The sequence below is a fragment of the Hirundo rustica genome, chromosome 10 (assembly GCF_015227805.2).
Source record: "Hirundo rustica isolate bHirRus1 chromosome 10, bHirRus1.pri.v3, whole genome shotgun sequence".
Taxonomy (NCBI): Eukaryota; Metazoa; Chordata; class Aves; order Passeriformes; family Hirundinidae; genus Hirundo; species Hirundo rustica.
In genome coordinates, this window is record NC_053459.1 from 25,842,840 (window position 1) to 25,859,803 (window position 16,964).

Here is a 16,964-nt window from a genome sequence, read left to right on the forward strand (position 1 = left end):
CAGAGTAGTCTTTGAGGATGCAGAACTCTCCAATATTTGTTTGATAAAGTATACTTCTGTCATTACAGACTGTAACTAGTAATCCCTCCTGCTTTCACACAACTTCAAATTTATCTGTTAAAAACAAAACAACAAAAACACAGCAAAAGAAAAACCCATACAGGAAAGGGCTAGTTACAACTGGGAGGTCAGACACTATGTTCTTTTAAGTAGGTACAAGCTACTTTGGTTTGGACCTCATCTTTTAGCATTTTTCCTAAATGGTGACCAACTAAATCATAGACCGATTAAGTAGTGAAAACAAGTTAAAACAGACCAACCCTTATACTTGTATTATGTCTTCTGCTTTACCAGCAAATGGTGAGAGCTTGCTGATTGTTTATTTTATCTCTAGGCTACAGGTTTAGCACCATCACTAGATTCCAGCCAAAATCCTCCTTTACAAGGAAATAACAAAGTAATGTTTCCTTAGTGTTTCTGGATTAGTACAAGGTACAGCTGTCAAAGAATACTAATTTTGTTCTCTTTAGACTTTTGGCTAAAGAACAGACCTAAACCTTAGTACAGATGACAGCCAATCTCTGTCTGTCATCAGCATGCTTTATTTTTACTGTATTTCCATCTGTCTTGGAGTACATGTAGCCTGAGTGTAGCAAAAAACCCACTTTCTTTTGCTGTCTTTACACATGGAAAGAGTAGTTTTCCTTAACAGGATAGGTACAGTTACTTAAGCAGCTGTGTAGTCTTTCTTTGCCAAAGTAGTATCACAGTTGTGTTTAAGACTAAGTTCAGCGTACAGGGCTTACATTAGGCATTATGTTTCTTTAGTCACTTGAAAGAAAGATGCTTTCTTCCCAAACTTCAAGTTACTAATGTAAGCAGCTTCAGCAGGTACTTCCTCCAGTGCTCTGTCCTATATTTATGGCAAGCTAATATGGAGATTGGCCCTAAACAGCTCCCTGGCAAATGACTAAGTACTTCTAAATAATTACATACTAAAAGCTGGACATTTGCTAATGAGAGCTTGAGTAGCATCAGCAAAGCTTAAGGGGTATTTATACCTGTTGAATATTTTAGTTAGGTGCTTGCTTTGGAGCTCCTCTTTTTTTAATTGCTCAAGAGTTTAGGGAAGACAGAAATGCATGACAACTTTTTATTTTTGTATCACGTGCAACATTGCAAGGAACAGATAAAACTCATTTTACTAGTCCCATAGTATACAGAACTGAAAAACGCATTCTGCCATGCTGCAGGCACTGTGCGTAAGAACCTGGTCAAAATTTCAGTGCAATTGTGACTGGAAGAGCAAAGCAGTGCTATTACTGTTACAACTGTATGGATCCCAGTGCCATTAATACATTTATGGTAAAGCAGAATGGCTACTACTCCAGTGTATGAGCAATCCCATGAATTAGATTTTACATCTAAAACAGCAAGCAAAGGAATCAATGCTAATCACCTTAATGAGGTGAGGTAACAAACCCAGTTCAAAGAATATGTTGAGCCATTTGATCAAAACAGAAGACATTTTAGGCTGAAAGTACCTGGTTTTATCTAGTAGGGAGACTTGGAAATTGGGCAGTAATAGGTGGCCCAAGGATTCTGCTTCCTAGCTTTTGCTCAGTCTTCATCTGTAGCACTGCAGAGGCCTTCAGCCAAGATTTTCCTCAAGCTACTAGCAAGTGTAACTGACCACCATCTATACCTTTCTAGCTGTTAGTTCTGGAACAAGTCCTTGCATCACCACTGTTTGAGATAGGCACTTCTACTGAAGGTAGGTATCAAGTTTCTTCTTGATGTTGTCAAAGGAATCCACTCCCATATAGTCAGCTTGGCCCTGCTCCCACCGTTCCTTGCGTTCCTCTGAAGATTCAGTTGGTAATAGCGGTGATACTGATACGTGGGACACTGCCTCTGTAACTTCTGCCTAAAAGGAAAGGCAGAGTAAAAATATAGAAATACTTCGTACAGCTAAAGCAAAAAACAGGCCATAGAATGGGCCAACAAAGTAGATGTTATCATGCACAGTACCAAGCATTGCCAGTGGGTAGGGATTGTGCAGCTTTGCTAGCAAAATAGGAAAGCAGAGTTATAGAAGTTAGCAAGGGGGGGAAAAAGGGAAAAAAAAGTAAAGTTTAAGTTCTTCATACCTCTCTACAGAAGCCACAAGAGAAAGCCAGAGTATAGATCAAGCCAGATAGCTGCAAATAGTTTGTTAGAAAGATGCAAGATTACCAAGAGAAGCACATCTTAAGAGATCAGTAACTTTGGTCTTAGAAAGGCTGAGAACTTAAACTGGTCCATGTACTAAGCTGAGACTAAGAAGTCTGCATTCAGATGCAGGCTACTAAACTCTGTGAACCAGAACTAGAGTTAGAAGCATTACTTTGGTTTTAATCAGTACTGGCATTCATCACTGCCTGTTGATATAAGTATTGATTCTCAAGGTATCCTAGGCTTACCTAAATGTGATTCACCATGCAAGATCTGTACGTACATATTTGCATGCTGAACTGGGGTTCTTCTGCTTGAGAACCTTATTAGCTGCAACACATTAAGAGTTAGGCCCTTCTCTGTATACATAAAGTAAGTTACTATATCAAAGTTACCACAGTATAAGAACTGGTGCGACATTAACGACATATATAGTTTGTTTTAGGCAAGCATACAGTTACGTCCAAGGCCTGTCTAGCATGCTTCTCTTTTGTAGTATTATTTATTACAAGCTTAAAAGGACAAAACTAAAATACCCTGCATCCCACAAACTAAACCACACCCATGCTTTGAGATGGACAGAGGGAAGGGAAATTGATGCAATTTCAAATAACCTGTCATCCATACTTATGTATGGATATACAAGATTATTAGAGCACGTACCATATTTACTCCTGTAGTATTTTCTTTAACAATTCCATGCTGTTCTAGTAATGGTAAAACATCAGCTATGTAAGTATCCCACCACATGTTGAGGAATTCTGGATGAACTATTTTAGGGTCATCCACGTTGCCCTTTATGCTTTTTGTTCTGGAGTCATATGTATAGTTCCATGGCTTTGTGCTTCCCAGGAAATGCACCACCTTAGTATTTGCACCAAACCTGTTGGGCAGAAAAATTTTAGAGGTCAGTTTGTACATGTCTAGAAAATGAGCTTCGACTGGCAGACATAACTTTTTTTAACCTGCTATTTCTGTATTTATCCAGAAAACAGAAATAGGAATATATTTAGGAGGCTAAATGCTAAATGATCAAACTGCCAATGCCTATTGGGACTGAAAGCATTGCGATACAACAGAAAAAATGCAAACTGAATTCTACATTACACTAGTCAGAATACCGCCAAAACCTAGTGGTCTGGGCTATTCAAATACTTACAGACAAATCAAGTCTTTAGGGTGATGTCCATAGCTCAGGAGAGAGCAGTCTCAAGCAGCCGTTGCAATCAGAACTGGTTTTAAAAGTGAAAAAGATTCTACTCCAAAGTCAGCAAGCCAGAGTTAAGCATTACAAGTATTATGTGGAGAGTGTGTCAGTGTTAAGAGTTACCCTTTCGGTTTATAGCCCTTTAGAAATGGATCATTGGATGGCTCTGCTGCAAGGAGACCATGTCCGTGCAAAATAATAACTTTGTATAACCAAGGCATTTCAGAAGACTCCTGATCTTGGTGCATCAGGGCCTCGTTAGACAACTCTTAATTCCTAGATAACCTAAGGGCAGCCATGTGTGGGTTTGGTAGTGGGTTGTTTTTGTTTCTTTTTGAAACCATTAAACTCCATTTTCAATACAGACTTCTAGCTTTGTCCCAACTTGTTTTCAGTATGTTCTTCTGTATTAAAAGCATAGAAGAGATGCACCTCTTCTCAAGTAAAGAACTTAATGCTGAAAGAGACAACATTCATGTCATTCTCCTACAGTTCTAGAACTAGGTTTCAGCTTGATTCAGTTTTGTGAACAAGCAATACTAGTCTCTCTGCTAACAGTGACTATCTCACCTGGTTCACTTTGTACCACATTAGGCCTTTGTGTCAACATAGTATGACTGTAATGGATAGTAACATCAAGTAGGTTGTCTAACATTTTATTAAGCAGATGCTGATCATTACGACCAGGAAGGACTCAGACATTAAGACTTTTATGTATGGTGACAACACAGGTGTGTTTCAAAAGGCATAGAATATGCAAACCAAGTATTTGGATGGAGTTGTGGGTTTCATACTATTTTAAGGTCTTTGACTATATTTCAGTGTTCACGTTCAATGTTTTGAATACAACTGCTCTTACTGCAGAATGAAGACTTATGTGTGTGTGGAAGGCCAAGTATTTGCATTAACTGCATGAAAAAAAGTGTGTTGAAGAGGTAAGTTACTGGACTTTAACTTTAAACCCCAAAAGTCAAGATTTAGCATAAGGGGACTACCTTAGTTTTACTAGCTGTCACAGTACTAAATAACCTGAGTTTTCTTCACCTTAGGCTGCTCCTGTTCTGAGGAAACTTATTGTTCAAAATTCAAGAGAAGTTAAGTTAGAAAAAAGAACGCATAAGAAGTATCATGTGACTTTTGTTGCAAATGGAGAAGTGTACTCTTGCTGTCTGGTCCACTTACAGTCAGAGCAACAGGTGACAAGCATCTACAATGTTTTCAGCCTCTGCTTTCTAGATACTTTCTGGACCTGCAATACTTTAATTTGACATTTAAGCTCAACTGTTAGGAAGCTTTATGTCCACACTGGCCTCAGCAACTAATCTGTCTTTCCACATCTCCCAGAAAAGTCCTTCATCAATGTTTTGAAGTTAGAGAGCATTTGTCATGAATTGGCATTTTCTTTGGAAAAAGGATTACTGAGACTGCTGTGAAATCTAGTCTCGCTGTACAAAGCTGCAAAAAACTTGGCTATTGCTGGCAGTACGTTTAAATTTTACTACATCCCAACTGCTGATTATCAGGAGTGCAGCTGCTGATGTAGCCGAGGGAACTTGTTCCACCTATTGAGCAGGGAATGTTACTTACAAGGGCTGCAACTTCCAGCATTTTATTTTTGAAGGTCTGATGAATTCAGTTAAGCAACTGATTCAGTTAAAGAGAATTTTTTTCAGGAGCTCCCAGATCCAATTAATCTTTTGTGGCAACAAAGTAATTGGTAAAATTAAGGCCATGTGACTAACAGCCAGCCATGGAAAGAGGGCATACTTTACAACAGATGTTAGTTTATCGAATGCTATCCAGCTACTTAGTCATTCTGAGGCTTGCATATATTTCTTTAAATAAGTGTTCCACTTTTAGCATGACAAGATTCCAAATAGTATTCTGATCACAAGACATAGTTTGATCTTGAGCCAGTAAGCCTTGCTTATGCCAGCTGCTGCTTTAGACACTAGTAACCTGATGTCATTCAGAGATCAGACTGTTTTTATGCACTTGGCACTTTCCCTCTCCCTTGCCTCCAATTTCTGTAGCTCATAATAGATAAAGAGTTTCTGTGTAACACTTCAGTTTCCCTTCTTTCCCCCCCGCCCCCTTTCTCCTGGATTGTTATAACACTTTGAGCAACACTGCCTCTGACATAGAGTTTACTCACATGCCAAACTAATGCTGCTAGCTAGGGAGGATACAGGTTTTGTCACAGAGGAAACATGCAATAATATGTGGTTGTCTGTATTCTTTGTTCCATCTTGCTGTTGCTTAAGGAACTTACAGAGGTCTAGAAAGACTGTTAGGAGAGTTCTAAGCTAGAATTCTAGCTTGATACAAACCCTTTGTTCACCACACTTATTTGAATGGTATAGGTTGATTAGATGAAACTGCAACTAGTGGTTGTTAAATACTCCAAGTAATTGAAATAATTGCAGTGAAAAAAGGGCAAGTTATCTAAGTGGGAAGGATACCACCAATGACATGCTGAAGTTCAGCTCGAGTTGATTCAAGAGCCTGGTTAGAACTGTACTAGACTGTATCCTATACTGGAGGAGTGGTTTTTCCTTTTGCAAGTGATCTGTCAAATGTTCTTATTCTAAATCAATTTCAGTGTTATCACCAGGGATGAGTGATTTAAGCTACAGATACAGCTGTCTCTCTGCATTTATCTTGACATGATTCATTTGACTTTCATCAATTCAATCTTTTTTTTAAGAGAAGGAATTTTGATATTTTGAGCGACAAGAACAGTCTTCTTCTAGAAAACCTGTGTAAGCTCACATCATACCTGTTCATTCTGTTACAAGAAATTAAAAATATGTAAGCTCTGAAAGTCTTCTTGGAGTTTTCAACTTACGCTTTAAACGCTGGAAGGTAGGAATATACAGAAGTGCTGCTCAAATTATAAATAAACGGTAGATGTTTGCTCATATCTGTTGTTGCCCAGCTGCTGAAGAAGGTGTTTAATAACCCCTGATCTGCACCTAAAAGAGAATGCATTAATAGGCTATGAGCATCAGAGAGGTGTTCGAGGATCTTTTTCAGTCACCTTACTAAGAAAGAATTGCTAATGCAGTTATCATGTCCTGTAGAAGTCTGGCACAGAGCACTACAGTTCCATTTGTGAAGAACCCTGTAAACCTTGCATCCTTTCAATAGTCCAAAAATGCAGAGAATGAAATAGGGTGTATGAGGTTACTTTTGTTAAAAGATAGGAAGCTGCTTGCAAACTCTGCCATTCATTTTCTCTTACACCTTAAGTTCTACCTGTATAAGGCAGAAAAAACACCCCACAATAAAACAGTACAACTGAGCACTGTTCAGCTTCAGGAAAACTGTAGCACAGAAGATCAAATGGCATCCATTGGTTTTGTTACTTATGCCTACAGATGCATGACCAACATCATCTCTCTGACAGAGTTAGGGTGTCAGTGGCTTGCTAGACCTGCAGTCCCAGATGCATCTACCTCCACACTGATCTGATATGAAAAGCACGTGTAATCTTGGTGACAACTCTAGTAAAACTCCATCAAATTCCTTAACAAAGACAATAACTGCTCCTTGTTCTGTACTAAAAAGCTCATGAATAACCACTAAATGAGGAGAACAATCTGTGTTCAGAGGGGTCACCTCTAAAGTTTGCAAGTAAAGGTTGTTACAAGGTTAAGTGATTCTGAAGTTGTTTGGTACACCCCGGTTGATTAGCTTAAAAAAAAAAAAAAAAAAAAAAAAAAAAAAAAAAAAAAAAAAACAACAAAAAAACACAACAAAAAAAAAAAAAAAAAAAAAAAAAAAACCACCACAAAAAAAAACCCCAAAAAAACAAAAAAAAAACCACAAAAAACAAAACAAAACAAACAAAAAAAACCCACTTCAGGCCAGAGTGGACTAGTTTAACTAGTTTATAAGCAACTACTGAGAAGTAAAAACTTATTTATGTATATCCATTTACTCTTTATCACAATGAATACAATTAGTCTTTAAACAGTAATAACTTCCCTTTCAATGAGATTGAAGGAAGTCCTCCAACTTTGGCCTGTATTCTTTTACCTATCACTGCATTCAAAAGCAGCATTACTAAAGAGTAGGTAAAGAGATAGGTTAGTGTACAATGTTTCCTTTTAATCTTTCATCTTCTCAAGAACTCAGTTTCTGCTGACTTAGGAAAAGATTTTTGTTGACCTATGATTTGATTTAGGGCAGTATTAAGGTTTATACCATCAGTGCTGTTTGAGCAGGATTTGCTTTTTGCAGCTGTAGTATCTAGACGTTGTGCTTAAACTTAGATGTACGGACAGTACACTGACAAATATAAATTCTAGGTATCCTGTTACAGCTGTCAGCATGCATGCAGATTGCAGAGTGAGAAACAGCCTGGAGACTCAGTCCGGTAATTTCAAACCTCTGACTTGCCTCTCAATCCATAAAGGAAGGAAAGCACTTTTGAAGAAGTTGTATCCATCGTAAGAGAACTGAAGGGGCAGCAACAGTGTATTTAACTTACTCTACAGGAGTTACTCTCACTCTGATTTTTTTATGTACTAGGCTTTTTTTCAGATTGCATGCATTTGTGCCAAAGCAGACAATGAAAGCGGCACCTAGCTGTCCTAATTCAGACTTCATCAGGAGTGTTGTTATATAAACAGGATCGCAAACATAAGGTGAAAAATCAGGCAGTACTTATATCAACTACATATTTACAGATGCATATGAAGGTACAATACAGCAAGACTGTAAAAGCAACTATTTTGGATCCCAGGCTAAAGAGCCAGAGGATTGTCCAAGCAATAGCAACATTCTTAAATAGCAGTACTACCAGATTTCTTCTAAAACCAAACTGTTCTTTCCCATCTGCTACTTTTAGATGGCATCTAGAGTAGTTGCATGACATGTTCTTTATTATCTAGAAAGGTGAAGTCTAGACAGAGGAGATGTCTACATAGGTAGCCATCATTCTGCCATTTCTGGACAACAGCACTACATAGGAGACATCTGTCTGCTGTTACATGCAAGAAATACTCTGGAAGATCTTCCATTCACTAATTACTCCTACTGCAGACAATGTACTTGCAGCTTGACTTCAACTACACATAGTTTGGTAGGTTGTTAGGTTTGCATCCCTGTGTCCTGTTAAAAGCAGTGACCCTTCACAGGTTTCTCTTGCTAAGTTTCCTAGACCCTTTTATTACTTTCTAGGTCAATTTAATTTTCAATTCCCTTTCTCCCTACCAGCTTCCTGAGCTCAGCAGTAGCTTATACAGATAGTCTAGGTCTCCATGGTCTCATTACTCAGATCAGTGGTACCATTTAATAAAAACTAAGTAAATTTTGAAGATGAAGTACAAATTATAGTTCTAGAAATTTGATACCTAAACAACTAACCCACTCTTTTTGCTGCAACAATCGTTAAGTGCTGCAACAATTGCTTTGCACTTAGGACAGAAGGAGTTTTACCATTGCATGACTTTAGCTTTCAAGTCAGAAAGGATATTGTAAAAACAGTTCTATTAATTTGGGTGTTTTTTTGGTTGCTTGTTAGCTTTTTGTGAGGGTTGGAGGTTTCTTCGGGGGAGTAGGATGGGGGGTGTTTGGTTTCTTAGGTTGGGTGGTTTTGGGGGGTTTTGTTTGCTTGTTTTAATGCAACAGTTCAGAATTATACTATAGATTTTGCCATAGCTGGTGATCAATTTGCACAGCAAGGTACAGACCTTTATTGAATGGCAGTACTCATTTTCACTGGGTAGCATTGAGCATGCAACTGTGATGAACATTCTTTAGAAGGCCACACACAAGAGTCCCTACAGTAACAAGGATTATTCTGCAGACTAGGACTGACATCTGGATATTTTATTTTTCACAAAGTACTGAGAGGTAAGTCAACAGGCTAGCTCATTACCTTCTATCTGAGAGTTCCATTTAATGGTCTTATTTACATAGTTTTCTGTAGTTTTTTTAAATTAGACTTTATTTTGTACCACAGTAGTTACATAATGAAATTAAGCGAGAGGAGACAGTGATACTCAGCAGCCTTTAACTATAGCCATAGCCAAGCGACATACACTTTTACTGCAACAGTAACAGATTTAGTAGACTTACAGGACAGCAGAACTTGGCTTGTCAAGTTTAAACCTGGTACACTGGCCAATCCCAAGTAACCTATAGTGGGAAGCAGCCAAGGCTACTACATGCATTTGATAATGGGAAAGAGACAGTCACCACCCTGTAATGACAGGAAGACATCCCATAGCATATGAAGAGATAGCTGCATCTTCCAATGTTTGATTCTCTGAAGCTCTGTTCAAGTTCACCAGTACTATATTTTTTCTATAGCAGCTTGAGTTAGTATAGAACATCCGAGCCTTCAGTGGTAGGGATATCTGAAGCATAGTACTGGAGTTTCATTTCTTGTTATATGATTCTACACTTGTTAGTCTGGAGGCCAAACTCAGTTTTTATTTCAGGAAGTCTGAAAAAAGTAGTTTTACCACATATTGTAATGATAGCCTCTATTTCTGAGAGGGATACAATTTTTGCATAGTTACATAGAGAATTCTATCATACAGAGTCCCCATGAGATGTATTTAGTTACTGAGCCATCCCAACTACTGTCACCATTTTGGTCTAACTTACACTGAAATACAAATTAATACATACCATCAAAGCTGCCTTTCTCTGTGGCAAACTGTAACAGCTGACTGTATGTTTCAATGGAAGGTCGGTAAACAAAAACTCCTGAATTAAAACAGTCGGGCCAGCCTGGATCTGGTGCTGCAGACAGCTCTTCTCTCTCAAAAAGCTCATCTACATTTGACAAAACCTAATTGTAAGGGAATTTTAAAAAATGCTTTTAGGTTAGGAATTGCAGTATCATGTTTTAACGGACGTTGGCATCAACATTAAGACGTAAAAGAAAGTTCTTGTATCCATGTTCATCTTATGGAAGACAATGCTTTATGGAAGTAGTCCCCACAGACTTTGTGACAGTTTCATTTAAAAGGCAAATACATTCTTACTGTTACTAATCCATCTAGTAAAAGGCTTCTATTATCCCTACTCTTGAAAAAAAAACCTAAAGAAACAACCCTCAGAAAAAAAAATCCAACAACCCTTATACTAGGTCTTTAAGAGCTACCATGAGACACAGCCACTTACCATTGTGTCGGCATCCATGAAAACACATTTTGAAAACTGTGTCAGTTCCCAGCAGTGAAGCTTTGTTAGTGTGACGCCCAACTCAGGTCTTTTCATTAGTGCCAAGTGTGCTGAATCCCCACTATCCAAGACATTTACCAATATGACTTCATCAAAGACTTGTTCCAGCACTCTCCTGGGGAAGAGTCAATTGGCAAGATTTAGTTCTAGTGTTACTCCAATGACAGACCACATGACAGATTCTGTAAAGAGTAGTGGAATGACAGGGAACCTGGCAACATTTCTTGTTGAAATGAAGTAAGAATTGACTGCTTATGTTGGAACGCACTAATACACCTGTCTGCCACAAAGTTTGTAATGTTCACATTTTGGGGAACAGAGAAGACTCTTGGTTGTTTTGGTTTTTTTTTTTTTTTTCCTTCCACAGAGTTTAGTTGGCATTGCTATCAAGTCCAGTAAGTCATAGCTATGTAGTACAAATTTTCCACAAAGCTTTTTTTTAATCCAGACTCTGATTTCTGGCAATTTAATAGTCTACTCTGAGCAGGCAATTAAGAAATGGGAAGCAGTTAGACTAGCTTGAGCAGGACAGTAGCTGAATCCCAAACAGCTGAGACACAATTTTATGCAATACTTACACTGTTCTGGATTTGTGACATCTGACTAGACCCAGTTGCTAAAAACTTTGTCTCATAAAGTCTTTTCAAGACTGACTTAGTCATGGCTATGGGTACAGAAATGCTTTGAGCCAGTATCATATTTACTAAAGAGTGACAAACTTTCAGGCAGTGTAGTGAAATTTTTGGCAGATATCCAACCTTCACTTTGCCATCAATAGAGCATTACCATTAGTTCAAGAGATTAAGGTGTTCATGCTGCTTAAAACAGCATGAACATCAGTAAACGTCAGTAAAGTCTTACTGTTCCACAGCATATCTTGAGTGCTCAGCAGTTACCAGAACAATTTGAGCCACAGAGCTTGTAAATGAGTTTTGGAACTCTGCCTTGCAAGGCAGTCTTTATACCAACAGTTCGGTGCGGACAGTGCTTCTGAACTTCAGGCATATTTTGTTAGAGGAGACAGGGTGAGAAATGCAAGTTCGAATTACATCACTAGGTACGTAGGTATCACTGGTCTAAGGGCAAAATATCAGCTGGCTTGCACTAGGACATAGGTTCACTTAAGGCTCATCTTAGAAGAACACACTCACCTAGTAGGCTGGAATGGATGCTCCTATATGCAGCATCTTAATATCGCTACAACTGTTTAGCTGCCAGGAGACTCCAGGGAGGGTCGCTGCATTTTTTAATTGACTCACCTCTCTATTGTGTCTATATATTGATAACTCTTTTCAGAATTACTTCCCTATGCAGAGAATCTTGACCTATCATCTGTAGTTTCCGTAGTTATTAACTGTTTCATTGTTTGCCTTTTTTTTATTACCCTTTTACATGTGGAAAGAGAATCCAGTCCCCTCCACAGTAAGACTATTCTAAGGAGGCTGTAGGAGCAATTGCCTATTAATTTCATTTGATGTACTGTGGTGACCTTGTTAGATGCCTCTGTTCAGCTGCTGATTCAGGTGCTACTTTAGTTCTGCTCGCTTTCTTCTCCCACGATAAAATTTGAAGTGTCTGCTAGATTTCAAGAGAGCTTGTGTTATACTATCTCAATCAGGAACACTTCTGCAAAACAAATAAATACCAACTCCCTGCTCCCACCTCCACATGCATACACGCAGCGCTAACAAATGCACAGGCAATATCACATTTTTGGATGGTTCTAAGTAGGACTACAAAAGAGTGAAGGTCCAGCAGAAATATCAGTATCAAGTCATGGTTTAGAGGTCTAAATGGAGACTATTTGTTTAACTCATCATCAGGAAGTAAAAAAACCACACCAAAACATAAACAGTTTCATGTTTGAAAAACTTAAAGAACTCCAGATAGTACAGATAAGTTGAGTTCTGCTGAAATCAGCTCTTTAGCTTCCAGAGTTCTGAAAGGTTACTATTAAGGAATTTAACATCCATTTTTCAGCCTGCACGTCAGCAGGAACTGTTGCAGTCTGAAGTATGTAAGTGACCTTACCTCATAAGATCTGAGACCTGTGGAGTTATGAGTGCAGTCAGCTTTCTTGTTGTTCTGTACTGTTGCAAGGACGAACCAAGTACCAGTGCTCCTTTCACATAGGAGTCATTTGTGGCTAGAGTCACAAAAGACTGGTCTGGAAGAAATGAACTTGGTCAAGTTAGCATGATCCACTACTTTATTCTGACATAGATACATTAGAAACCTAGTATTGTTAAGTAATCATGCTGTGAGACCTCTAAGATGTGCCCTTTAATTCTGTGTGTAGGGCCTTCCTATGTGACTCAGTGGAGCAGATTGCTTGCTATTGGTAACTTGACACATGGCAAAATGCAGTAAAATGACCCACAAAAAGACTGCTGCAAGAGAACACCAGTTCAAATTCGCCCACAGGTTAAATAAGTCATGCCAAATGTAGAGACAATCCAAAATTCTAAAGAGCCCTACTTTGGCCACTAATACGCTATTATGCAAAAAGTGTTTGGCCTTGCTTTTGGCCTAGAGTTAGTAGGGTTTTGTAGAGTTTCTCTATGTTCAGCTCTCAACACAGAAGCTAAAGCAGTGTAAAACTTACACCTCATTTTCAAATGAAAGTAAGCATTAAATTGTATCTTAGACAACAGTTTTAAGTTTTGCTAGCTCAGGATTTTACAGATCAGTTGTTCTGCAACCCATGCTTGCAGCTCTGTCACAAGAATGCAAGATTTAAATGGGAAGTAACCAATAATACAAAAAGCAATTTAAAACTTTCAGGAACAATTTTTACTCTTTGAGCAAAAAAAGGTACTATAATCTTCTGCTCCACCTGTATTTTAAATATAGCTTAAGACAGATTGTTTTGCCATATGGTACTTATTGAAGTCATACTATACAAGCTTTGCATTCTTTCATGTTGTTTTAAACTGCCAGAGTGGGACTAACCAAAGCAAACAAGTGACCTATAAAAGTTCTTCAGTTCACTGTTAACTCTTTTCATGTAGACCTCCTTTCAAAGTTATATCACTTTACAAAGCATTCTCTTTTCTACCAATCCATTTTTCACTCTATCAGCCAAACAGTTTCTTCCTAAGAATTTCAAGAGTCAAGTTTATTTTAGCAACTTTGATTTATTTTCTTTACAGAAGGTGTTAACAAGGTTAGATCAGAGTGAGAGTTCTGGGCACTTAAAGGCTTAGTATCAAGCCTAATAGTAAGGTTAAAATACTGAGTTCCTTTCAGGGGAAAAAAAAAAAAAAAAATTGTTTGGCACAACGCCTAAGTTTGTGAGGCAGTCATCATCAATATCTTTTTAACTTAATACCCCCTTAACAATTGATGACAGACAATCATGTACCATAATTGCCTATAATCTCTGCAAATGTGGTCTGCAAGATCTATAGACCAGCTACAAAACCTTCTATTTTGCTTAGCAGCAAAACCAACTAGTCCCAAGGGATTTAGATTATAGTGGTCAATCACAAAGATCAAAAAAGCTTCTATAATGCCGTGAATAAAGATATTTTGTTTCAATTCACTTTTTGCTGCCTATTTGTACTAGTTCATATTCTGCGAGCCTACAGAACTTTGAAAGGGCAAGTGTGTAACATTTTAAATTGTATAAATATCCTCCTAGCAGGACAGGGTTTTTCACTAGGTAATTCACATGTTGCTATTCAATACATGGAAGTCTGACACTATGCTCTCAGACAGCTCACTAAAAATCCAGCGCAGACAAAGTGGGATTGTGCCCAACATTCATCTGAATGTTGCTTTTTTTCTCCCTAGCAGTGTAAGACTAATTCTTAAAGTGACCTTGCCACTGAAAGACAGGTTTTTTCTTCATTGACCCGTTAGCAGGTATACCTCTACTCTGTCTCACCTTGAAACTGAATATTCACACACAAAGGTCTTTAGAGAAATAAAGTCAATTTAATGATGGAGTAAAAGCTAAGAAGTCCCCTAGTGCATCCCAGCTCTAGGAGGAAATTTTACAGCTCTTGATAGGAGGTAAATAATGCTTCTTAGAACTTAGAGGCCATCTAAGTCAGCACAACTTCCCAAGGTTTTGAATAAACTATGTTCTACATATTCCACTACATGCATTCATAAGTACATGAGCCCATGCTACAATTTGGGCAAGATCAGTTGGTCTTATTATGGAAGTTACATCTGCAAAAGACTAGTCCGTTCTACTTAAACAACAGGTATTTCACCTGTGTGGTTCTCCCTTCTCATCCTTTTCCCCTTCTCTCTTAACACTTTACACAGAATCTTGTGTTTACACAGCAGCCACTATTAGGCCGAAACAAGAGGAACTCACAGTACGTGCAACTATATGTCTTTAAAACCACATAGAATGAGAGGCAGTTGCACAGCTTCCTAATTGACTTACCCAGACAAAACCATGCTACTTCAGAGACCTCTTTGGCTGCCCAACTTCACAGGCTATAATATCTCTTTGCAAGGGTTTTTATGCTAGCCCTTACACACCCACAAGCATCCTGGAAGTCTGAGCTAGAAGCGATCTTCTATTTGATGGCATGCAAGAGGTTACTGGAGTGCTTGCCTCAGATCATTTAAAAATTCCCCTGCAAGATTTTTCATAGGTATAGCCAGAGTTCACAGGTGCTTGCCTTTCCTCCTATTCTCTGAGTCGGGTGCTAGTATATCTGATTTTTTTTTTTTTTTTTTTTTTTTTAAATACGGAATTCCTAGAGAGACAGAAGCATCTTATATCAAGATATGCATCGGGGTGCAGATGTCCTGCAGGCTTCCAGACCTGAAAATGAAACCGACTCTGCTGACAACTTCAGGTGAAAATCGGAGGGGAGGAAACAAGCAAACACAAATAAACAACAACAAAAAATCAAAAACAAAACAACGGAAGAAAGAAGCGACACGTACGCGGAGAGCCAGTAAGGACCTACTCACTGCAAAGTATCAAAATCACAGAAATCACAAGCTCTCTCCGGCGTCTTAGGAGTCTCCTGTGAGCCGCTGTAGCCCTACTGTGGCCTCTCCGGCCCACCCTGCTATCCACCACGCCGGCTACATCCCTCCCGTTAGGGGACGGAGCCTGGGGCAGAGCGTCGAGGTAGGCACGGAGAGAGCCGGCACCGTGCGCGTCCTCTCAAACCGCACAGCGGTGCCCGGCGGGACGGCTCCGACCCCCCCGCGGGCAGCCCCTGCCCCCACCAGCCGGAGCCCGCTCTCCGCCGGGACAGCTGCCTTAAAATAGGCGCAGCCGCGGCCGCCGCCATCCCGCGGCCGGGAGCGCGTGGCGGCTCCGCGAGCGCGGCGCGCGGTCCTCGCGAAGGGCGGCGCGAGCCAGGCGGGCGCATACTGACCTGCCATGGTGCCCGAACGCAGGTCAGCTGCGGGAGACGCGATAGCCGCGGTCGGGGCCGCGCTGAGGCCGCCCCTTATATAGGGGCGGGGCCAGCAGCGCTACGTTCGTGGTATCGGGGGAGGCCCCGCCCCGAGGGATTCCCGCGGCGCTGCGGGCGGAGCCCCCGCCATGGCCTCCTGTGGCGGCGGCACGTCACCCCCCCCCCCCCCCCCCCCCTCCTTCTTCTGCGACCGGCACCGCGCCCTCTCCGGGGGTTTTTAACGCCCTCCCGCCCTGTGCTGCTCGGGTAAAGTGGGGCTTGAAAATGCTTCAAAATACTCCACTGCGCGAATAGAGGGTAGGACTGTGTCAGGATGCTGTCGCTTAGACTGGGAGCGGCGGTGCTACACACGATGAGCGTTGCTCCTGTGGCCGCTAAGCCCTGCGGGAGAAAGGACTAAGACCACTGGCTCCGTCCTCTCGGCACTCTCCCTGCAGATATTAGTACAGGTGGATGGGATCCGCAGAGCTGCCTCTTTTCCAAGGCTGAAGGGTCATCACAGCTCCCTCAGCCTTTCCTCCTTGGAGAGATACTTTGTTGTCCCATCATCATCCTTGTAGCCCTTTGTTGCCCTCTTTCCAATGTGTTTATGTCTTCCACACTGCAGAGCCCAGAACTCAGCACCGCCCTGCAGGTGCTTTTCAGCAAGGGCACATTTTTGGCTCGTGTTCAGTTTTGTGTCCCCCGGGATGCCCAGATCCTTTCCTGTCCTCTGTTATCTTCCTCAAGACAGGAACTGCCTTTTGATCACAATAAACTGAGGGAAGTCTGTTAGGAAGGGGATTTCTTTCTGTCTTGAAATGCCAAATGAGCCATAAAAGGATTAAAAAAAATAAATAAAATCTCAAATGCAAACTCATGAACAAAGAACACTCCAACTCCTAATTTCCCCATATGGGAGATTATATCTGAGCTGAGACAATTTTTGTAGACCTGGAAAT

The 16,964-nt window shown here is 40.2% G+C and overlaps 1 protein-coding gene across 3 annotated transcripts; it reads right to left on the reverse strand.

The window, feature by feature from the left end:
* Positions 1–1,139: 1,139 nt before the first annotated feature.
* GYG1 (glycogenin 1) lies at positions 1,140–16,125 on the reverse strand. 3 transcript variants are annotated; one of them, XM_040074016.2, is made up of 8 exons: positions 15,982–16,125; positions 12,656–12,791; positions 10,565–10,739; positions 10,067–10,229; positions 6,270–6,396; positions 2,878–3,097; positions 2,151–2,201; positions 1,140–1,927 (listed from the first exon to the last, which is right to left on the reverse strand). In XM_040074016.2, the coding sequence occupies exons 1-8, from the start codon at positions 15,986–15,988 to the stop codon at positions 1,766–1,768; spliced, it is 1,041 nt and encodes a 346-aa protein (XP_039929950.1). In that variant the 5' UTR covers positions 15,989–16,125; the 3' UTR covers positions 1,140–1,765. The 3 variants fall into 3 exon arrangements, with proteins under 3 accessions (XP_039929950.1, XP_039929952.1, XP_039929951.1); XM_040074018.2 differs by lacking the exon at positions 2,151–2,201 and adding an exon at positions 2,463–2,544 and having other exon boundaries at positions 15,982–16,118; XM_040074017.2 differs by lacking the exon at positions 2,151–2,201.
* Positions 16,126–16,964: the final 839 nt, after the last annotated feature.